Source organism: Aedes aegypti, chromosome 2 (genome assembly GCF_002204515.2).
Source record: "Aedes aegypti strain LVP_AGWG chromosome 2, AaegL5.0 Primary Assembly, whole genome shotgun sequence".
NCBI lineage: Eukaryota > Metazoa > Arthropoda > Insecta > Diptera > Culicidae > Aedes > Aedes aegypti.
The window spans coordinates 231,290,174-231,314,669 of NC_035108.1; the positions used below are offsets into that span (position 1 = coordinate 231,290,174).

The window sequence follows — 24,496 nt, forward strand, 5'->3', positions numbered from 1 at the left end:
ATTTTGAAATTCTCGAGAATAAACAATCATATTGTGTGGGACCACCCTAATGTCATGCAATGTCGAAATGTAGTCCTAATCGTATGTCAACAATTTTCCCGAAAACCCTTATGCTCTAAAAATCTTTTCCATAGTATTTTTTCCACTTATCGATTCTGGCCCAATGTGTGGTCACATTTTGCAAAATTAAATTGTCCCATTGTGCACACGCTTATGAAACTGGTATAAATGCTATTCATGCAAAAAATTAACCTGCAGTGCCATCTAGTGCATAAAACAATTATCGCGCTTTAAATTATTTTCTCATAGGAAAACGATAAAAAGGTGGCTTACACTCCCGTGCAAAAGTTTGGGTTCACCCCCTGAAAAACATACAAAAGTGTTCTGTCCATATCTCTGTGATTACACGTCCAAATGAAACTATTTAAGCCGCATTCGAAAGGCAAAGAGTTATTCTTACTTCGTATGTATTTTTCCAAAAAACATTTTTTGAATTTTGTTTACGGAATTTTTACTTAAAGTTGTTACATTTTTCAAAAAACACACTGAAAAATCATATCTAATTTCCTCAGCATTGGATCGACCAAAATTTTAAATCGAAGTGTCATGAGAATCGTAATCATATATTCTTTGAACAGACCCCACGAAATTTTGGCGGAAAAATCTGAAAAGAATTCAAATTCAATGAAATAGTCAGTCAAGTCATCGTGCAAAAGTTTGGTGAACCAGTATGATGCAAATCGTGCAAAAGTTTGGGTTCACCTGAGCCTCACGCACATCATTTTTGTCAATATCTCTGCCCTTTTCCAACCGTTTTTAATAGTTTAAAGCTTTTTTGAGCGCAAATGATGGCGCGTACATGATTGGTTTGAGATTTCACAGATTTAAGTAAGTTCAGGTGAACCCAAACTTTTGCACGATGACTTGACTGACTGTTTCTTTGATTTTGAATACTTTCCAGATTTTTCCGCCAAAATTTCATGAGCTCTCTTCAAACAATATAAGATAACGATTCTTATGACACTTTGATTTAAAATTTTGGTCGATCCAATGCTGAGGAAATTAGATATGATTTTTCAGTGTGTTTTTTGAAAAATATAACAACTTTAAGTAAAAATTCCGTAAACAAAATTCAAAAAATGTTTTTCGGAAAAATACATACGAAGTAAGAATAACTCTTTGCCTTTAGAATACGGCTTAGAGAGTTTCAATTGGACGTGTGATAACAGAGATATGGACAGAACACTTTTGCATGTTTTTTAGGGGGTGAACCCAAACTTATGCACGGGAGTGTACATACGACCTCGGTATAATGGGCACCATTCTTTTCCTTCTTTGGATAATAAATTCTTGTGGGTTTTCAAAATGCATTTTACTTCTGTGTGGATTAATATTCTGAATAATTGAAACTCGTTTATCGTTCATGAGTATCTGTTTATATTAATATGGACGTCGAAGGTTTGTTCGCACATAACTTCAAAACTTTTTTTTAAATTTCTTTATTAGTATCATTTCAATCATTACATTCATTTCTTACATCTAGGTGTTCTGCGTTATTAGACAAAACTATCATCCTAATTTCGTAAAACAAATTTTAGATTTTATTAACATTTTGTAAACAACATATTACATTTCATTTGCCGTAGCAGTGGAGTTGATTTCACCTGCTAATAAGAGAAAAAAAACACGTTTTCAATTTACTTAACCTAACTTAACGTAAATATACAACGCATTAATCGTGACAATAAAAGATTGTAACGATTTTTGCCTGAAATTATTAATTATTTTATTTGACATTTGTTCCAATGTTTCAACATTGGATATTCTATGTAACTCATTGGTACTATACCAGGGAAGAAGCTTCAGAATAATTTTCAAAATTTTATTTTGGATTCTCTGCAGAGCTTTCTTCTTGGTATTACAACAGCTAGTCCATATTGGTACAGCATACAACATGGCTGGCCTGATTTGTTTGTTTGAATATCAAAAGCTTTGTGGATTTTCTATTAATTAAGGATAGAGATATTTCACATATTCGTAACATTTGGCTAGAATGCCCTCAATGTGATTTGTGAAAGTTAAATTCTAATCTAGCATGAGCCCTAGATACGTTTCTTTAGGTGAGAATAAGATATGTACATTTTTGGTACCTATAACGATTAAAAATGTACACAACAATATGTTTTCGCTGAAATCAGCATATTTTTGCTGGATTTTTCAGCTAGGTATTTATTGCTGAACATTCAAAATGATTATAAATTTATATGATCATGTTCATTTGAACACCAACACCAACACCATAATGCGATTATTTTAATATTAGAATTCGTCCGGTGCCAAAGCGATTTCTTCACCACCGCCTAGGCAATATTGGTAAACGGGATCTGCGGCATAAGGTTTGGGATTTTGGAATTTCGAGATCCCCCCGCCTCTCTTTTCTGTCATATAAAAAAATATAAAAAAATGAAAAAAAAAAAAATAATACATGATACACACACTGTCGTAGACCTCCCCCTCCCCAAATAATGAACGTAATTTTTGAATAATCTTTGAGCGAAGATGAGCGCATTGACGTGTGGTCACATTTTCTAAATCGTCTCCCACTGTGTTCTCGCTTGGAGAGCCGGGTGGCCGTAGCTGGTCTAATTGGAATGTAATTTTGAGCTTTGAACTATCAACCTAAAGTGCCATCTAGTGCGTAAACCATTTATCGCGCTTGAAAGTTCGCATATTGAATTGTTTTCCTATGGGAAAACGATAAAACGTCGTCTTACGGCATAATGAGTGCCATTCTTTTTCTTTTTTGGAAAATAAATTCTTGTGGGGTTTTATAATGTATTTCTTTTTCTGCGTGGATTGATATACTAATTAGAACTCGATTTGCCTCTAAAATGTTGTGTTCTGGAGCATCTTTACTTTAGGAACCCTGAAAATACGAACATGGGAAGACAGACAGACCAAAAATGAATTAGAAATGATTTTTTTCTCAGTTTTAGGATTTTTGGTTGTACGATTAAAAATTTAGCTCACTGTTAAAAAAGTAAAATATGTTATAAAATGTCAATTCAATGTAAAAGATCTATTCTGAGTATTACAAAATATCGGCTTTCAGAAAAAAAATAACCTCTGCCGAAGTGTGCCTACTCATAATATTGCTATAAATAAGATAAAAACCATATTTTGGACAGAGCGTTATGCGTTATGTGGAAATTAACCACAAATTCAAATGGCTATCAGGAAAAACTGTTATATGTTGGAAATTCCAGTGTTCCATTTAAATGGCAAGATAATATAGAATAAGATTGATCCCGTCTATAGAAGCAAAGAAAGGGTAGAAATCTTTCACAGTGAAGGAATTGCATACAATTCTTGGTGTTCTCGAGCATGCCTCATTGACCAAACGATGAAGTTCTTGTATGCGTGCCGCTGGATTATTCCATAATGGATAGCCATAAATAGTGCACTATAATTTCTATGAGTGCTATAAATTAACAGCTCCATCTAAAGTTTATTTCGTTATAACGAAAAAAACTTATACTAGTTGCGGTAAAAGCTTGTTTCGGAGCTTTCCCTATGCATTTTTTGCACTGTTCTTTCGTGAAGCTTACTACTTACGCGTATTGAATTTCATCCCTTTTATGACCCCCACTTTGTACTGCTGCGCACCGTTTCCTTTCCAAACAGATCCAACAAGCATGCTTGCAAGGCTAACCATTTCTATTACAGTTTTTCCGTCTGATCAGTTGAGTCAACGACTTTGCGCTGTTCAGACGCCCAAACGTGGTCGGGTTTCGTGATCGTGACTGGTTTTGCGCGTGTTGTTTAGCTTTGCGTATTTGGCTTAATAAACAAAGGTTTGTATGAGTTCGAGTTCTGTGTTCTACCGATATTGGTGCTTTGTAGTCATTGCTTTTCATGAGTTTTCACAAATGAGAAGTTATATTATATGTAACAATGCAAACAGTGAAAATGTGTGCAACTCAACTTTGTATTGCTAAAACGTGAATACAAATAAGACAATATAGTAATAAGCAAGATTTGAAAAAAAAAACGCTAACAGCAGCTTGTGCTAAGTGTTGAAGCTGTAGTGCATTTGAAAAGTTGATTATTTCGTAATGTGACAGATCCTATACAATCAAAACGCGGAGTACGGTATCCAGTATCCCGAACAGGTTTTTTAAGCGCTCAAAATCATTAGTAAGTTTCAGTTAACTAAATTGAGTTGCATGATTCAAATGGATGTGAGATCGATTTAAGGAAAGAAAAACGAAAGTTCTGCTCTTCATGTGTTATTATACTTCTTGGCTCAAGGTTATAATTGGGCTGTGACAATGGTAATAGAAAAATTAATTTGTGCTAATATGTGACATAATCTGCGCAAAATTCCTGTTCTAGTTGTTGACTTGCTCAATACCTAAACAGGTTTGAAATTGTAAATGGCACAGATTTAGAAAGAAATTGGATGCTCATCTCAGCTTTAGATAATCCACGTGTGTCTAACTTTTTGTGTAATGCCGGAAAACGTGCGATTACGTCCCAACTGAGACAGATCCTGCTTGGTAGCTTTGTGTTCTTATGAGCACTTCCAAAATTATTAACTAAGAGTATTGACCATTCATTGTAGGCTTGACTAACATACGACCCGCGGCTTTGTTTTGTGTACACCGCGAAAAGCTTGAAGACGTTTCGCATATATGGCCCATTTGCTGCTCTACAAACTTGATGTTTAAATATTCTAAGGTTAATTGTTATAACTTAATATTCTTCAATTTGAACATTTATATTCTACATTGATTTTCGATCTTTCTACACTACATTCTGCTGTAAATGTCCTACAAAGTGAAAAAGATGCAGATAGGAAATACTCATAAATTACTAAAGTTTAGTAATTCTTTGGCTATCCGTGTTTTTAAGTGTTGATTTATGTTTCAATCGTTCAAAAGTTTGGATTGAGTACAAGACATCTATTCACATTACTTTTTTATTATATAATTCAAATTAGCAACTCATACAATTCAAGACATTCTCACATAAATTACATTTAAAATATGGTCAGGATTCTCACAAAATTTTGGGCAAAGAGTGTCACAGAACCTGTAGTCAGAATTCTAGTCATCGCTGAATCCGATCCATTATCCTGGGGGGCAAAGTTCTCCCACAATCTTCAATGAATTACAGAATTCTGAGCAGGACATACTTCTCCAGATTCTAGATCAGGCTTTTAGAATGGAACTACAGTCGACTCTCCACATCTCGATGTTCTACATCTCGATATCTCTCTCTATGTCGATGATTTTTTCGGTCCCTTCACCCTGCATACATTTTCACTCTCCATATCTCGATATCCTCCTTATCTCGATATCTCCCTATCTCGATGTGATTTTCGTTCCCAATTTTCTCTCCGTATGTCAATATGCCCATTATCAAAGGTTACTAGACTGGATTTTAGAGATTCAAAACAATTTGCGAAGACGAAATGACATCTGTTTGTTGTTGATTTTCCTGGCAACGGAGTGATTTTCAATCTAGTATTCGTTAAAAATTTGTTCTATGTCTCGATCTCTCCCTATCTCGATGGTCCCTTCGATATCGAGATGTGGAGAGGCGACTGTATAATGACGGAATCCTCAGGATTCTCACAAAATCCGGGACTAACTAAGAAAACCCTGGGCAGGATAATAAAATAAGTTGAGATGCTGACAAAATCGTTGAAAGAATTCTGAGAATGATTTTATAAAATCTCGGACAGTCTAGATTTTGACAAAATTCTGAGCACAATTCTTATAGAATCTTCGGTAAGTCTTTCAGACCAACAAATGTCTATTTTCAATCTCTTCAAAATAAATGTTTATCACTCTCATTTGAATTTACAAAACAAATCTGATATGATCATTGGCCCGCGATTCAAAAAGCAGGCCTAATTAATTGTATGCGTATTGCGAATTTTCATTTTCAACCCGAAAACATCCTGAACCGGCTTTCACGATCCTCAGCATGGTCTTGTCGAATAACGAGGTCGCTAACGGGCCCATTAACACGCCATATACCCTAGTGGCTCACATAAGGAAAAACAGCTAAAATATGATGATGAAATCATGAAAAAATCGATTTTATTGTCGATAGATTTCAAATCCTTCTATCAATCAAATGTTTGAAAATCACGAATTATTCAAAATTACCCCGCAAACACCCTTGTACGAATAGGAACATCGTTCATTCAGTGGAGGTATGTGTTTAGCATGGGACCCTCTACTAAGGGTACTGTTGTACCACCACTATTTACCTAGAGAAGAAGCAAATTTTTTTAGCAGGATAATTCTTTTCAATAGCTCAACGATTAAAGTTTCATGAATATTATTTGATTGCTTATATCATTTTTGCATCGTACATCATAGAAAAATATCACTTAGTCATTTTTTAGTGCGAAACATGTCAAAACTAGGAACATTCCGATATAGTTAAGTACCGATGTTTGAAACGATACGATTATTATCGAATCAAAGTATCAATACCATCGATATATTGATTCAAAATATCTGCATAGGGTAGGTGTACCAGGTTTGGACATATTGATTCCCTATTTCGCCATACGGGATAATTTTATTATCTTCAAATTTTTAATCATAGTGTGTGTTTAAGTAGTTTGATATCAAATATATCTTGATGTTGAAACATTCAAAAATATTCAAAATGTGAAAGTTTTCGAGAAAACACATATGATCAAATAGGGACACAATATCCATAACTGGTACACTTTCCCTATCGGAATATCATATGATATATTTCAATGGAACAAAACTTCTATATCGCTTAGTTTCGTAAAATTTGTAGGAAAGTCTTAGAATACAGCCTTTAGGGTGTGAATGGATAAAAACTCATATATTCAGCTTTATTGTTGGAAAGCTTTGGCAATTTGATTTGAAATATTATTTGCAGTATGGGAATACGTTCATGGGTAGTGCATTTGCAAATGTTGAAATTTTTGTTCGATATTTGTTTATTTTTCACTGGCTATAAAAGTATGAAAACTTTCCAATTGCAATGAATATGATGAACATTAATAAACAACTTTAAAATAGCATTAGTCCTTCTAAAAGTTTGGTGTTCTATGACACTCCAAAATAAGCTATTTTCAGGCTTTTTCCGGCGATTTATTTTAAATTATGTACTTGCACTAGAGATTCATTTTCTTTTGCTAGTATTTTTTTAAGATTGGTATGAAAACATCATGAAAATTGTACACCAATATTTCAAAACGTTGCTGAAATATTTCAAATTACATTTTGACCCATTTTCACTCTTCTGAAATATTGTCACCCCCATCACGGTTATCGGTATCTTCTTGACCAATATTGACATAAATATATTTCTTCAAGATACATTAACATTATATTATAATTCAAACAGGAAATGATATTTTCAAGTACAAACAATAAATTATATTTGGTGAATTCCCTACAATTGTCTTCCAAATACTAGTGTACGATATATCGGAAGGAAATATTGATAAAACCGATATATTAAATAGGAAGTATCAATACAAACATATCTAATATCGACAGCAAAATTACAATATATCAGAAATATCGGAACGTCTATAGGCAAAGCAAACTACCTCCATTTAGGGAGCATTTACCCTAATAGGAAAACAGTGGCAACTAAATGTTACAAATTGACGCTTATATTGAGCTGTTCGGTAATCCAATCCGCATGGTTAATAAATTAATTATAAACTTTTCATAACCCACATACAACTCAGTTATTGGGTCACCAAGTGGCTCGATAGCTTAGTTGGTAAAGCGCTCTTCGTCCTGGGTTCAAATCCCCGCCGAGCACGTGGATTTTTTTCATAATTTCACCCATAATTTGTACATCTTTACCACGCGTAATGAGTTAATTAACTTCAATGTTACAGACAGTTGGTTCTCAGCGAACTGTTAACCGATTTTAGATTTTCTTTCAAATGTTTACTTGGTCTGTGTGAATTTCATGTGTCTAGTGTCGCTTATTTAAATACAAATTAATGTTAAAGGAATGATTACTACCAGTATAAAAGTTTGCATAAAATAGAAATTATTTTGATCATAAATTTACTTAAAGCAAAGTTAATTGTAATTACAGTTCATCTAAAAAATAATTGAATAGTTGAAATTTTGATCAGATTTTGAGCAATTTTGTGTGAGAACATATATGGGTCAAATAGTTTTCCCCGCTGATTCGTACTGTTGCCCTAGTATGGGTACAAAAACAGATTAAAAACTTTCAAATGAAATATACCTTAGAGCATCCTTACGATCTGCCTAGCTACGCCCTCACATAAACAATCAAAGAAGACCTAAAACAACAATTTTCACATCTAGACACCAACAAATAGTCATAACTTTACCAAATCTCAATCAATTTATATAATGTACCACCACGACAATGATAACATTTGTTTTAAATTGCGCTGAAAATTCAAAAAGAAACTTTCCCCCCACCCTACCATATGAAATACAAAAAAATAAAAATTTTATTATTGTATGTTTTGTCATAATAAATCTGTTGATTTGATTTAAAAATTCCAAAGCATTTTTTTAAATAAAAATATTGCTAGAATTCAAAGATGGTCACCATCAAAATTGATATAATATTACATCTACAAAATGCTTCTTTTATTACTTGCTCATTTGCTGCAGACATTGAGTTTAATCGTTAACCAAATTGACAGTTATATTTTTCTGTTTTCCTGGAAATAATAGTTTTGCATTAACTTGTAATACTGTTACAAATATATGAATTTCAAAGGGCAGCATTCATTTATCACGTAACGCCAAAATTGATATGTTTCAAATCATCTCCCTGCTCCGTAACGCTTTTTGTATTAAAAAAAAGTTGTATGAGCCGTATCGCTTTAGCCTCTCCCCATTCCAGCGCTACGTATTTTTTAATTGCAGTGTCATTCAAAACTGTTGTAGTATTTTCGTTTAATTAATTAATTAATTTAAGACAATTCTCATGAACAAAACTCTAAATGTTGTATGAGCCGTATGCTTTAGCCTACTCCTCCTTTCAGCGTTACCTAATTTGTGGATGGTGCCTAGAAGTAAAATTTAAAGCTGTTTTCCCTGTAGTGGGAGTTTCTTCTATTTTTCCCAGAAGTTTCAATATCGTCTTCAATTTAACAAATATGCCGAAAATTTGCCCTAAATCGAGTGCATTGACAATATTCTAGTACAGGGGTTTTCATCCTTTCAGGCTCGCGGAGCACTTTTTGAAATAAAATTGTTGTGCGGAGCACCTGTTCGTCATCATCAGTCCGTTTGATATTTGGACTTTTTTACACGCTTCAATCGACCCTAAATTCCTACGAAAATCGTGAAGTAATATATTTATGTAGACCAATATTTCATTAAGGGAAAGATGAATCGAATCCAAAACAAAAAAAATAAGGACGCAAATTTGGAGAACCAAACATTTGTATAAGCTGAAAACTTGATAGATTGGTCACTTGCTGTTGGTAATTATCGATCAAGTTTTCAACACAAAAAATGTTTAGTACTACAGAATTGTGCTCCAAAAAATTTGAGCTTTAAATTCGATAATAATATTTTAATTCTCCAGGAGTATATGAAGCCGAATCCTATTCCAGGCTCTTTTTGTTAATGTTTTTTTTATTGAGCTCATAATTAGCTATAGTGTATGACAGTGCATCTGCTTACGAACTATCCGACAATATGATCGAGAGTAACTCCCATGTAAAGTTAAATTATGAAGGTGCCCAAGTAGTTCTGTGCCTTACCTGTTGCAAACATAGTCAAACAAAAAAATGTTTGCATAGGTATCAAACAAAGCTCGTTTTACCGGAAATCGGGGAATTTCACCGTAATCTCAACAGCTGAACAGTTCGGTGAAATAAAGCATCGTAACTTCGTCGGAATTTTACGGATTCCGATGAATTTTTACCGAATACTGTAAAAATTTACCGTACTCCTTCAATTTACCGAACCGTTCAGCTGTTGAGATTTCACAGAAATCCGTAAAATAATTGAAGTCACGCTAAATTCCAACTTTTTCGACCCCCCCCCCTTTGTCACATTTTTTGTATGGAGCCTCCGAAAATTTTGTAAGGCTTGTCACGCTTGGCTCGACCCCCCCTTGGAGCGTGACGTAATTTGTGTATGACCCCATATCAATGCATATGAAAAACTAATATGAGAAGATATTGAACCCTGAATATTTGCAATGCTTTTATAAAATTAGTTCAAAATTAATGCGAATCAAAGGATCGTAAATTCGAATTCGATTCAAAATTAACAGTCATATGCTTCCGTCAATCTCGTATAATCCATGAGTTTAGTAAAGATCAAGCAATATTGTCGTTGACTTAAATCTAATTATTATTTTTAATTTATCAATTTTGATTTGCAAAAAGATAGGTGTTGTCATCCATTAACCTTTACGTTACCGGCCTCCGACAAGGCATTTTCAAACAGCTGCCATTTCGTCAGTTTCCATTGGATTTTTTTGAAACTACCCTCAGTTTACTTTAAAAAGGTTTCAGTTATTTGTCATAAATGGACAATTCTGTATTCGGAACCATGCCGGAGATATTCCGGGTTGTACTGGGGTCACGAGGGTGCCAAATTCGGGAAATGTGATTATTTTTTTATTTATTTCAGCTACAACACTAAAGTTTTTATGTAAAACGTGAAATAATGGTCGATTGTCATCATTTCAACATAATTTGAATAAGTGGACCGTTCCGGAACATCGTAGCCGGTTCCGCCAGGGCCAGTTTCGGACATTTCCGTTTCATGTCCAAAACATACCGTGCGACGTCTCAATCTTCATGAATTCGGGAGAACATATCAATAAAGGAAGAATAAACTAAATTTCAATAGATGTGGCCACTCCACAGCACCTGACACAGGTTCCGCCAGGGCCTCTTTAAGGACATTTCCGTTTTTTTGTCGGAAACATACCGTGCGACGTATCAATCTTCGTGAATTCGAGAGAACATGTCAATAAAAGAAGAAAAACTCCGGTACAAACAGATGTGGCCACTCCAGATCCTGGCACAGATTCCACGAGGGCCTCTTTGGGGACATTTCCGTTTTTTGTCGGAAACATACCGTGCGACGTCTCAATCTTCTCTAATTAGAAAGAACATGTCAATAAAGGAAGAATTAACTAAATATCCATAGATGTGGCCACTCCACAGCACCTGGCACAGGTTCCGCCAGGGCCTTTTTGAGGACATTTCCGTTTTTTTTATCGGAAACATACCGTGCGACGTCTCAATCCTCGTGAATTCGGGAGAACATGTCAATAAAAGAAGAAAAACATCGGTACAAACAGATGTGGCCACTCCAGACCTCCTGGCACAGGTTCCACGAGGGCCTCTTTGGGGACATTTTTTTGAAATTTAGTTTATTCTTCCTTTATTGACATGTTCTCCCGAATTCATGAAGATTGAGACGTCGCACGGTATGTTTTGGACATGAAGCGGAAATGTACCCAAACTGGCCCTGGCGGAACCGGCTACTATGTTTCGGAAAGGTCCACTTATTCAAATTATGTTGAAATGATGACAATCGACCATTATTTCACGTTTTACATAAAAACTTTAGTGTTGTAGCTGAAATAAATAAAAAAATTATCTCATTTCCCGAATTTGGCACCCTCGTGACCCCAGTACAACCCGGAATATCTCCGGCATGGTTCCGAATACAGAATTGTCCATTTATGACAAATAACTGAAACCTTTTTAAAGTAAACTGAGGGTAGTTTCAAAAAAATCCAATGGAAACTGACGAAATGGCAGCTGTTTGAAAATGCCTTGTCGGAGGCCGGTAACGTAAAGGTTAATAGCGTAAAGGGTTGTGGGGAAATACTATTTGACGTTTTAGCGATAACGTGTTATTTATGTGACCAAGGAAACCTGTGAATTCGGCACCGCTCAAACCTCAAATTAGTGAACTTGCGCATCGGTCCACTGCAGGCGTATGGACCAAGCACGAGTTCACTAATTTGACGGTTGGGCTATGCCGTATGCACTCGTTACCATGGTCACATAAATAACATGGCACCGCTAAAACGTCAACGAGTGAACGCATGCATTGGTTCATTGTGAATTATGGACCAATACACGAGTTCACTAATTTGACGTTTGGCCGGTGCCGAATTCACTTGTTGCCATGGTCACGTAAATAACACGGCACCGCTCAAACGTCAAATAGTGAACTCGTGCATGAAACGATAAGCTTGTTAGTGGTCTTATCCTCTGACACTAGAGCGGGCCAGAACACGTGGGGAGCATACGGAAGCCATCCCCGCTCAAGTGTCAAATATTTTGGTCCGAGTGAATTTAGTACACCGGTGGATAAGACCATAGCAAGGTTTCCATGGCTAAAATTCAGGAAACGCTGCCTTGAATTACGAAACACTTTGTGGAGAAGTAGGAAGTTATATTGGGCTTTTGAATTTGTTTATCGGCATATCGGTCCATTTTGTTCGAAGTAAGAGGGAGCATGGAGAAGAGAGCAATGAATACTAGATGGATAGGTACCGTAAGGGAACGGCGAGAGAAATTGGATTAGATATTGAAGAGGGCATACCATATGAAACAGTAATACTCGAAACGTCCTTCCTTGTGGCTAACGTCCCCTATGGGAACGGCTTGGGTGTTCTTTGAGAATGACACTACCAAGACAGGCTGTCATAAAAAGTAAATTTTATAACATAGTCAACTTCCATACAATTCTGATAAGATGTAGATCAGAATCTCAACATAGAATAGCGATTCTTGAATACAAAAATATAAATTACATATCTTGGGGGCGATTCTACAATTCTATAAACACTTCTCTGGACTCTTGAGGAATAGGCAGCGCATATATGTTAACAGACAGCCACGTATTTTGTTTGCTTATGTTATAGTAAATTACCAAAAGACACGCGCCATCGGCTTAAACTGCCGAGAATACGAAAATTCTCCTATGTACATTGTCCTATTAGTGCTAAAAAGTTGACTTGCTCACTTAATTTTTGACGATTTTTGTGTATTTACCAATGATGAGTGGAAAAATGGAAAAACAAAAGAGACAAATACAGTACAATCATATTTCTAGATGCTATGAATATGGTTTGGGATGAATTTAAATCAATAAAATTAATTTCATATGGTTGACACCATTTTTAAAACCGGAAAAACTAGATTTTTGGCACAATTTTGTTCCAATGCTCAGTTTTATAGAATTTTGGCAAGTCTGTAAACCCCTATCTTGTAACAAATTTTATAAAGATTATTTGTTCCGAAAAAAATGTTTGCTCAGCTCTCTGACTGTATATTAGACTGGCCCAGCTCAGTATGAGAGAAAAATAAAGTTGTGTAATTTGACGGGGCACCCCCAGGATTATTCCTTAGAGTTAAAGGAAGACTTCCTGAAAATTTCAGCTCATTTGCTCGTTCCATGAGCTGGCGCAATTGAATTGAAGTTGATATGGGATTTTCAGCTCAAACATATGGGAAACATCACATCATCTCCTGTTCGGGTCATAAAAATTGTTTATCTCGTTCAATTAAACCCAGAATGTCAAAAACACTACCTAATACCATAGCGAACAATATTGTAGAAGGTTGTATGATGATTAAAATTGAGCCAGTTGGTGTTTTAACTATCTGAAGTAGATTTGCAATATTGCTTAGTATTTCTTCAACTTAGCTGGGTGGTAGCCACTAAGCGCATCATAGTCACCTATGACGCTGGGCGAGCTGCGGTACAAGGTACATGCATATATGTGATTGTACGGGGGTGCTGATCTAAGCCTAACTTTCAACAACTGAAAGGTTGATGAAAATGAGCATGAATCCAGATACAACCTTCTGCAACTATGTTTATTAGGGTATCAACTAGTGAATTTGTCATTCTGGGTTCAAATGAACGCGATTAACTAGTATACGGAACGAAACAGTGACATAGTGTGAATTTTCAATATATTTGAAACGAATATTCCATACAAACTACGAATCGAAAGCGCCAGCTGGGAGAGCTTTTTTCTTACCTTATGGCACATATCTAGGGGGTGCCCCGTTGAGTTCTACAACTTTTTGGTTTAAGGGCCAGTCTACTGTATAAATGTATTTTGATAAAACTGTAAACAGTGTAAGCGAAAAACAAACAATTTCCAGCACAAAATTATTTGTATGTTATCTGTTTTCAATGAACCCAATGTATGTGGTGCATCAAATAACATTGTAGAACACAACATTGTATCAAAATAGACTTTTTTTGACTTCCGGATTGTTGCAGTTGATTTACTACCCGTTAACCAGTCAATGATTTTCGAAAGCGAGCGATACCGATTCGTTTTGAATCACTAGCAATCGCCGTCGTTGGACAAAGATCTATAAAGAAAATCGAAAGATTGGTTGGTTGGGCATTGGTTGGAGAGTCTTCAAATAAAAAATGAAAGAAATTTATCGACTACAGCGCCACTTATGGTCGAAAATGTAATTGGAACCGTTTTCTTCATATATTTCGTAGATTTTCTTCATACAAACTTCAAGCTCATTTGGCGTCCCCTTAGAGTTGACAGATTCCGCTATTTTTTTTTAGAAAATCTTTGGGATTTCAGCGATTTCTAATATGTTCGTAGAAATTGATAACCACGAATTTCATACCATCTTACGGTTATGCACCCAAAACCTACCTCCTTCAGCATATGAATTGCTTAGCGGTACGACTATTTGAACCCTTCTTTAATCTAGTGTTAACGTCCGTGGCTATAAGAAAAGCCAAACTGAATGTGTCTGATATCAATACCCGTATGATCTAGCATTTTTTTCTCTACTTTAAACACGATCTTGAACTTACTTTACAATCATGCTTGTCATTACAAATACGAATGTAAAATGGGCAGCTTTAACCAAGAATGCTCCCAATTCAAAACTGTAGAAGTGCCTTAGAACACAACACTGAGAAGAATACTCTATTTTGAATGCTTTCCCAACCGACGAGACTGTCTTACGACGATTGTCATTATTATATTATTCACATTGGTATCTGTTCTTTGGAAGCCATTAATTATAATACTTACTAAACATCCTCATGTTGCATCCACCATTCGGTACTACCAGATGATCTTGAACAGGGTAGTTAATTTAAATTCGAAATAGGCTGTGGTTTCCAGTAATATGTAAAATAGATCGATGGTCCGTAGATGCAACTATCAAGCATACGATATAAAGGCTATGGCATGATTGCTAAACAGATGCAGATAAAATATGTAAAAGAGCTGCTAATACAAGATTGTGGATTATTGCATTTCTTTACGATTGAACAATGTAAGTTAATACTTTGCCGCTGTTGTGCATTAATCTCATTAACCGGATCTTTAGCATTTATCAGTTCGGGGTAGGCTTCCCAACGCGCCGAATCGATGAATTTGTTACTTTCACTTGCAAGCCTCGGTCCGAAAATATAGCCATACGAAATCCATAATAAGAGGGCTCTAGCTAGACCTTCTACGGCTTTCGGTTAACTGAACAATTGCCACTCACATTGGGCTCAAGTGTTGTGCTCAAGGCAAATGCAAAAGAAAAAAAAGAAGTAAAGAGTTATGCTTGCGTCATAGAACAGTGAACCACAAAGAAAAATATGTCTACGATCATCAGAAACGACTTACAATGTGATGCATTCGTTGCTCTCAGAGGTGATGCGACCTTGACATAATGGCCTTGCATTCGCTTTTTCTCACACAAGAAGTGGCAAGCCAAAGAAAATATTAAATATTTCAAGCAATGAAGATCGATGGATGCAGGATCGTATAAAATTAAATTGACCGATTCAAGTCGACATCAAAACACATATAAGCTGACGCATTGCGGCTACTTCAATTAGGTGGTAATCTGCAATACACTGTCTAAGTAAACAAAAAGTAAAGTCTTTGATCAATCAACAGCTTATACATGCACGATGCTCAGATTGATGCAGTTATGAATGGCACGTGTTGTGCCACCGAAGAAGGTCAATAAGCAGCAGCAAAATTGAATACTTCGAGTATATTTCGTGAGCGCCATAAGATGCAGAGGCAAACTCTTCACTCCCGCCGAGACAAATTACTTGAAGTTGTTGCACAATGAAATCAAGTTGCGCATTTTGCAGAGATTGAAGATCGGCTTTCCAGCAAATGTGCCATTTTCTTATGCAACTCTCAGTATATCGAATACACCAAAAGGTTTACTAGTAGATGCTCAACATCCGACCGTTGATAATTGCATTCATTAAATTGACGCTTTTCACGGAAGCGTAAATTGCTTTATTGTGGCATCTGAATGCCGTACAGATATATGTACTTTGAAGTAACGTGACTGTGATTTTAGGCCGATAAATCCATAGTTTTAGCATTCTTACTTCTTGAAAATTTATTTTTGAACGGTTTAATCTGAGACAATACAGACACGAGTCTTTTTCCTAATGCTATTAATGCGAAGTAGGCCGTCATTGAAATTTGTACGCGTCGTTGATGATTGTTGCTAATTCATCTCACGATTTCGAATCAAAGAAAATCAGTTGGTTTTGCACTGACACACTGACAAGTATCAGCATACTTTATGCATGTTAGTGCGTACGGTGATACTTTTTCAAGTCAATATAAACTATTAAGACTGAGTTTTATCACTTTGAAATGCAAGCTGAAAAGTCATCATTGTTGCCAAAACTTAGACGGGCTACTTAGCCTTAAAGTATATGAAATTATTAACGTGCCAATGACTGGTATAAGGGCCTGTTCACAAATTTCATAACGCTGAAGGGGGTGGGTGGGTGTCCTCGAAATGTTACGGCTCATACAAAATTCGTAGAATATTCATCCAAAAAGCGTTACGAGGGGGTGGGTGGGTGTCAAAAATGGTCATTTTTGGCGTTATGAAATTTGTGAATGAACCCTAAAGGCCATCGAATTTACAAATCGTGTAGTGCTCAAGTTTCTCATCATAAAAAAGGCTAAATCGTCAATCATTCAGAGGATGCGCACCGCAATTGTCTTGAACTACATTAAAAAACACTATGAAATAAAAAATATATATATAATATATATATATATATATATATATATATATATATATATATATATATATATATATATATATATATATATATATATATATATATATATATATATATATATATATATATATATATATTATATATATATATATATATATATATATATATTATATATAATATATATATATATATATATATATGATAATAGATCCCAAATGTATGCCCAATCCTTCTCTTCCGTGGATTACTCCAAAATTTATGGGAGCTTCGTTAAAATAGGATGCCTTAAGGACTGTTCATTAAAGAAAGTGGACACCTGATTGTTAACATTTTGGTGTGAAAATTCCAAGGAAAAAATTCAAATTTTGTTTCAGTGTGTACTCGAGTGTTTATTTTGACAGCAGAAGAAAGTTGACATCAAAACAGTTGAAATTCCAAGCGATAGGTCGGTTTAACATGGCGACACGCAGATTTATTCTGCACAAATGGTGTTCAAAAAAGCTGTCGTTCCGAGATTTGGCTTAAATCGCGAAGTGTCCAAATTCCAATTTTTCAACAATGTATCGAAAACAGATGCTTATGACGACGTGCAATACATCCGAACAGAAAAATTTGGGAAAAAAAGTTTTTTATGGCAAGCAATTTGCTCCTGCGGTATGAAAAGTACTACATTTTTCACAACGGGTTCAATCAACGGCGAAAATTACAGAACTGAATGCATTTAAAAACGTCTTCTGCCCATCTACCGAAAGTATAACAAGCCTCCATTGTTTTGGCCAGGCCTGGCATCGACTCACTATGCTTCAGCTACTTTGGAGATGATAAAGAATGAAAAAGTCGAATTTGTTGAAACATGGCAGATTCTATCGAATTGTCCATAACTACGCCCCATTTGGAAATATTGGGCAATAATCAAACGACATCTTAAGAAGGATGGAAGATAAGCAAGTTCCATGGATTTTTTCAAGAAAATTTGGTAAGTAACATAAAGAAAAGTTACGAAGAAAGTTGTGCAAAATCCGATGGGAGGCATCAAGAGAAAAGTCAGAGCATTATCCAGGAATGCTCAATAAATCTTCAAAATTATGTGAATCTGGTCGAGATTACTTTGATTTCCATGTATTTCAAGAGAACTCATGAATTTGTTCGAAAATAAACAGTTTGCTTTAAAAAATATGTGTCCACTTTCTTAAATGAACAGTCCTTAATGGAGCTTTGTTAAAATAGGATAATTTAGTGTTAATTTTACTTCGAAACAACTAATTGTTCGTAAGTAAGAGTAATTAACAAGATAGTAATCTCAAAATAAAGAAATTCTTCTGCGTGCACTTATCAATAGAAAATCAAATCTTTGTCTTCAGAACGAGCTAATATTCAGGCCAGCCATGTTGGATGCTGTACCAATATGGACTAGCTGTTGTAATACCAGAATTAAAGCTCTATAGAGTATAGAGGATCCAAAAAAAATTGAAAATGATTCTGAAGCTTCCTCCCTGGTATAGTACTAATGAATTACATAGAATATTCAACGGTGAAGCATTGGAACAAATGTTGAATAAAATTATTAATAATTTTAGAGAAAAATCATTGCAATCTTCCATTATCACGATAAAGGCGTGAAGTATTTAGGTTAAGTTCATTAAAAGCGTTTTTTTTTTCTCTTAAAGGCAGGTGAAATTTACTCAACTATAAAAATTCTGAACTGCAACGGCAAATGAAATGTAATGTTTTGTTAACAAAATGTTTATAAAAGCTTAATTTAGTTGAACCAAATTAAAATGGTAGTGTTGCCTTTCATAGAACACCTATACATCAAGCTAGAATAAGGGCGTAAGTCGCATGATCGATTTCTCTTCATCGATCCTCTCTTCTGTTAATAAAGGTGACAAGATGCGGGTTTGTCGCTTGGCAGTGATGCAATCTTGCGTCCTGAGGTGAAAAAATGCTGACAAACTTGCATCTTGTCACCTTTATTCACAGAAGAGAGGATCGATGAAGAGAAATCGATCATGCGACTTACGCCCTTATTCTAGCACACGCTTGACATAAGAAATAAATGTAATGTTTGAAATAATACTAATGAAAAAAAATCCTGGAAAAAATGTATTGTGCTCTGCAAGATAAATCCACGTAATGCGATTATCTGAAAATGTTGATATACCGTCGCAGTGATAATGAAAATCACAAAATGTTTCAGATTTAGCAAATTTGAAACACTTGTGTCCTTGAAGGACGAAAAAATCCAAGCCTACTTGAATTTTGACGTTGCGTTTGAATTGCGCGCATATCTTCTGCGCGTTACCGCCGCCGCTGGATGTGGATTTAATATAAGCGCCGCAATATAATATGTCATAATTGAGCGCAACTTGCTAAAAACATCAAATCCACTGGGAAACAAGTAGGAACAGAATACTCCACTGATTATTTCGGCTTCATGCTTAGTGTCACGTGTGGTTAAAATTGATTTCATGCCGGTATTTGTAGCTTAACGAGGCATGTAAACTGTGGCAGTACAATGTACAGTGTACATGGTAGCCAATGAGCTGAGCAGCAAAACACCTTTATAAATCTAATGATCATTACTGTTTTATCGCATCATCAATTTAAGCAGCAGATAAGTAAACAGGTACGTCACAATTTGCAGCTGACTTGTTAGGCTTTATCGTATTCATCAGAAAAATTGATTGATTGTTTCATCTAATTGTTCCGCAGCAGATGACCAAATATAGTTGCCAAAAATTCAAATAAACCCAAATTTTAAAAATTTCAATCTATCTTCCCTAGAGCGTTATAGTATTTTTGACGATAAACCTTTAGGGCTATATTAGGAGTATACTAGAATAGTATCACTATGACAAAAATGTTACAAGATCGAAGTTTTAGTGTTCTGTAGTAGAGAAAATGCTACCAAACTTGTAGATTGTCACTTCTATTTACGAATTAGAGGGTCGGTGAAGAAAAACTTATCATACTACCTTATTCGAACACACGCTTATTTGGCACCTCTAAGTTACTGTGCATGTTGAACTATTATTCTTCGTCAGTTAAGGTGAAGATGAATTGAAGCCAAACTTCAAATTTTCAAAAGCACAAATCTGGAGAATCGAGCACCCTTTTGAGCTGAAAACTTAATTGATTGGTCACCACCAGCTAGTGACCAAGCGAATCAATTTTCAGCTTGAACAAATGTTTGGTTCTCCAGATATGTGCTCTTGCAAATTTGAGGTTTGGCTTCGTTCCATCTTAATATCACCTTAAAAATGCAGCACATTGATTAGGTCTCCAAGTTGCCTAGTGAGCCTTAACATTCCAGAGGCGGTGGCTTCCAATTTTCTGGAAATCTCATGAACGTCGTAACACACCGGTCAACTATTAATCTGCTCTCCAAGCAGGATTATATTCGATATTTGTTTTATGTCAAATTTCAACTTAATTCACTATTAGCAACACAGCCTAAGTTGAAGAGGTAGGTAATTTTCCAATGGTAACGTAAAGCAGAAGAATACATTATACATGGAACGTTTTCCTTTGATATTCATCACCATGGAAAAACTTCGCGGTATTTTTTTTTGCTGCAGTATGCCACCCCGCCGGCTGATGTGACCTTCATTTATTTTCTTCGTCTGCGATCATGCATGCCCACTTCACATCGATAGTGCCCCATGCAAACGCAAACGTTGGGAAATTTTTCTTTTTTTTTTGCGAAGGTAACGTAGCTTCACTTTGATTTTCAGACACGGTAGACCTTCATGGAAGGGGTTGAATTTGATGGACAGAACAGAAGAGTTATTAAGAAGCTGCTTTACCTCCGTGATCTTCACAATAATAGACACAATATGAGCAATGCAATAAGCTCAGAGTGTCATTAGTACCTACCGGCATCCGGGGGCAAATTGATCTGCGGTAATTCCTTTCAATGATGCTGATGTTTCGTTTTTTTTTTATTTTTTATTAGCATCATTTTAAACATTACATTCATTTCTTAAATCTAGGTGTTCTGTGTTATTAGACAACACTATCATCCTAATTTGGTAAAACAAATCTAAGATTTTATTAACATTTTGTTAACAACATATTACATTTCATTTACAGGTGAGTTGATTTCACCTGCTTATAAGAGAAAAAAAAACACTTTTTAAATTACTTAACCCAATTTTACCTAAATATATAACGCATTAATCGTGGCAATAGAAGATTGTAACGATTTTTGCCTGAAATTGTTAATTCTTTTATTTGACATTTGTTTCCATGTTTCAACATTGGATATTCTATGTAACTCATTAGTACTATACCAGGGAGGAAGCTTCAAAATCATTTTCAAAATTTGATTTTGTATTCTCTGCAGAGCTTTCTTTCTGGTTTTACAACAGCTATAGTCCATATTGGTACAGCATACAACATGGCAGGCCAGGAAATTTGCTTGAATATCAAAAGCTTGTTTTTAACCTTTCGGTCGTCGCGCAAAGTTTTGTAACGCGAGTAGTCACGCGTTGTACTTTGTACAACACCCTTGGTTTTGCGAATATCCCAGGAGTCTGACCACTTAGAAAGATGACGTCTTCGACAAAATTGTTCAGTAGCTCAAGGGCTATCATTATTTTAGACAAGAAATTCGGGATTTTGCCATTAGGCGGCGCTAGTGAGCATGAAACTTTTGTTTCACAGATCTCAGGATCCTGACTACTTAGAAAGATGGCATCTTCGGCAAAGTTGTTCGGTAGCTCAAGGACTATCATTGTTTGAGCTAGTTGATTCAAAATTTTGCCACTAGGCTGCGCTAGTGAGCATAAAACATTTGTTTCGCGAATATCTCAGGAGCCTGATCACTTAGAAAGATGGCGATTGTTCAGTAGCTCAAATTCTTTCTTTGTTCAATCCTTAAAGTTCGAGATTTTGTAAAATAATGATAGCCTCTGAGCTTCTGAACAACTTTGCCGAAGGTGCATATCTAAGAAATCAAGATCCTGCTGTATTGCAAAACAAAAATATCATTTTTTCATTAGCGCCGCTATGTTATCTTTCTAAAGGGTCAGGCTCCTGAGATATCCGCAAACAAAAGTTTCATGCTCACTAGCGCCGCCTAGTGGCAAAATTTCGAATCAACTAGCTCGAACAATGATTGTCCTTAACTAACTGAACAACTTTGCCGAAGACGCCATCTTTCTAAATGGTCAGGATACTGAATTATCTGCAAAACAAATGTAAAACTTCCATGCTCACTAGTGCCACCTAGCGGTCAAATTCCGAATTCAATGAGGTACCATAAGATAGCGCTTCATCTCCAGAACAACTTTACTGAAGACCCCAAGTTTCTAAATTATCTAGATTTTGAGATATACCGATTTCAAATTGTGGTTTACTCGAACCGTTCAGTGCGTTCATTTTTATGCGACTTCCATGTACATTCGTTGATTTTACCGCAATATAAGGGTCATACTGTAAATAAAAACTGTCGAGTATTGTTCTTAAGAAGATTCTTGAGGAATACATTTTGGTTTGGTGTCGATAGATATCTTTGTTGCGAAATGATAGCATATAAATCACAGCTGTTGTACAAAGTACAACAGCGCGACAGCTCGAAGGTTAATACTATGTTTTGATTTTCTATTAATAAGTGGATAGAGACATTTTACATATTTATTACATTTGGCTTGAATGCCCTCAATGTGATTTTTGAAAGTTAAATTCTTATCTAGCATGAGCCCCAGATACTTAACTTCATCTGACCAATTTATCGGAACCCCTCTCATCGTTACAACATGTGTACTTCTTCTTCTTCTTCTTCTTTCTGGCATTACGTCCCCACTAGGACAGAGCCTGCTTCTCAGCTTAGTGTTCTTGTGAGCACTTCCACAGTTATTAACTGAGAGCTTACTATGCCAATGACCATTTTTGCATGCGTATATCGTGTGGCAGGTACGAAGATACTCTATGCCCTGGGAAGTCGAGAAAATTTCCAACCCGAACAGATCCTCGACCGGTGGGATTCGAACCCACGACCCTCAGCTTGGTCTTGCTGAATAGCTGCGCGTTTACCGCTACGGCTATCTGGGCCCCAACATGTGTACTTGAAGGTTTCAAATAAAGAGCTGTTGGTTTTTCTGGGAATATTATTAGTTGAGTTTTGGAAGCATTGGGAGAAATCTTCCATTTTTGCAAGTATGAAGAAAAAACATCCAAACTTTTTTGCAATCGACTACAGACGACACGCAGACTTCGTCCTTTGGGGGAGAGGCCTGTGTCATCCGCAAACAAGGATTTTTGACATCCCTGAGGAAACTCAGGTTGGTCAGATGTGAAAATATTGTATAATATTGGTCCCAAAATGCTGCCTTGAGGAACACCAGCTCTTACAGGAAGTCTTTCAGACCTGGAGTTCTGATAATTGACCTGGAGTGTACGATTTGACAGATAACTTTGAATTATTCTAACAATGTATGTTGGAAAATTGAAGTTTTTTTTTAAATTTTACAATTGAGCAATTCTCGCTGAAACCAGGCCGCCATCGGCACCCATCGTTAGAATTCCAATTTTATGTCACTGATCGCTAGTTTTCGATAAAACTTAAGGGTGGTCCTTTTTGTTTTCTCAAATTGATGGACCCCTCGTACGTCAGCTAGCTAAACAGTTTGCGAAAAAGCCCATATTTTGATAAATATAGGGTATTTCTTCACGTGATATGTCTCCTATTTCGCCTGGAACACATAGCAAACTTAGTGGCATCGTATAGAGAAAGGATATAGCTTGCTTTCAAAGTTAAAAAAATTTTGGCGGCCATTTTGAATTTGGCCGCCATATTGAATTTTGTTAGAAAAATCGTTTTTTCACCATTAGCGCACCGCTCGTTTTGAATTCTGAGATCACCATCAGAAAGCTGAGGAAAAATTGCGTAAGATAGGCTACAGAAACTAGGTGAGCAATGGTATTTACCCTATGAAATGAACGATTTTCTAAATCATGTTCTACGATTTTGACGTATATGGCGAGTGCAATCAATGTAAACATTATTGTTTGAACAACAAAGAAACAAGTTTTCAATCATTGGTGTTTCATTCGAGTCGAGTGAAGAATAAGAGTATTATTTTGAGTGAAAAAATCTGGCGGCCATCTTGGATTTAAGTAGTAGAATGAGTTTTAACCTTGATAGCACTCAACATGTTGAATTTCAATGCTACCGTTACACTTACTCTTCTTCTTGTTCTTTTTTTTCCTGACATTACGTCCCTACTGGAACAGAGCCAGCCCCTCAGCTTAACTAGCTTCAAAAACAAATTATCAAGTAGGATTTTTTAACGCTTATTTGCTATCTGAATGATTATTCTGCATATCTTCGATTTGAAGAACAGCATTAATTCTTTCATTTATTTTGTCTTAAACCTATGAAATAAAAAATCTGTTTTTTTTTTAACGGATGTCTTATAATTTAATTAATTGAGATGGTAAAA

At 35.7% G+C, this 24,496-nt stretch overlaps 1 protein-coding gene across 2 annotated transcripts in view; it reads left to right on the top strand.

The window, feature by feature from the left end:
* Positions 1-3,723: 3,723 nt before the first annotated feature.
* LOC5564084 (putative fatty acyl-CoA reductase CG5065) overlaps positions 3,724-24,496 on the top strand; it is a 38,213-nt gene continuing 17,440 nt past the window's right edge. Inside the window, exon 1 of one of the 2 annotated variants that reach the window (XM_001648359.2) lies at positions 3,724-3,854. Coding sequence is in view for 1 of the 2 variants with exons in the window: in XM_021844375.1 (XP_021700067.1) it covers positions 19,624-19,677 (54 nt within the window). In the remaining variant the exon portion in view is untranslated. Of the gene's footprint in view, positions 3,855-19,608; positions 19,678-24,496 lie in introns of those variants that run through there. The other variant, XM_021844375.1, reaches the window with a different exon arrangement.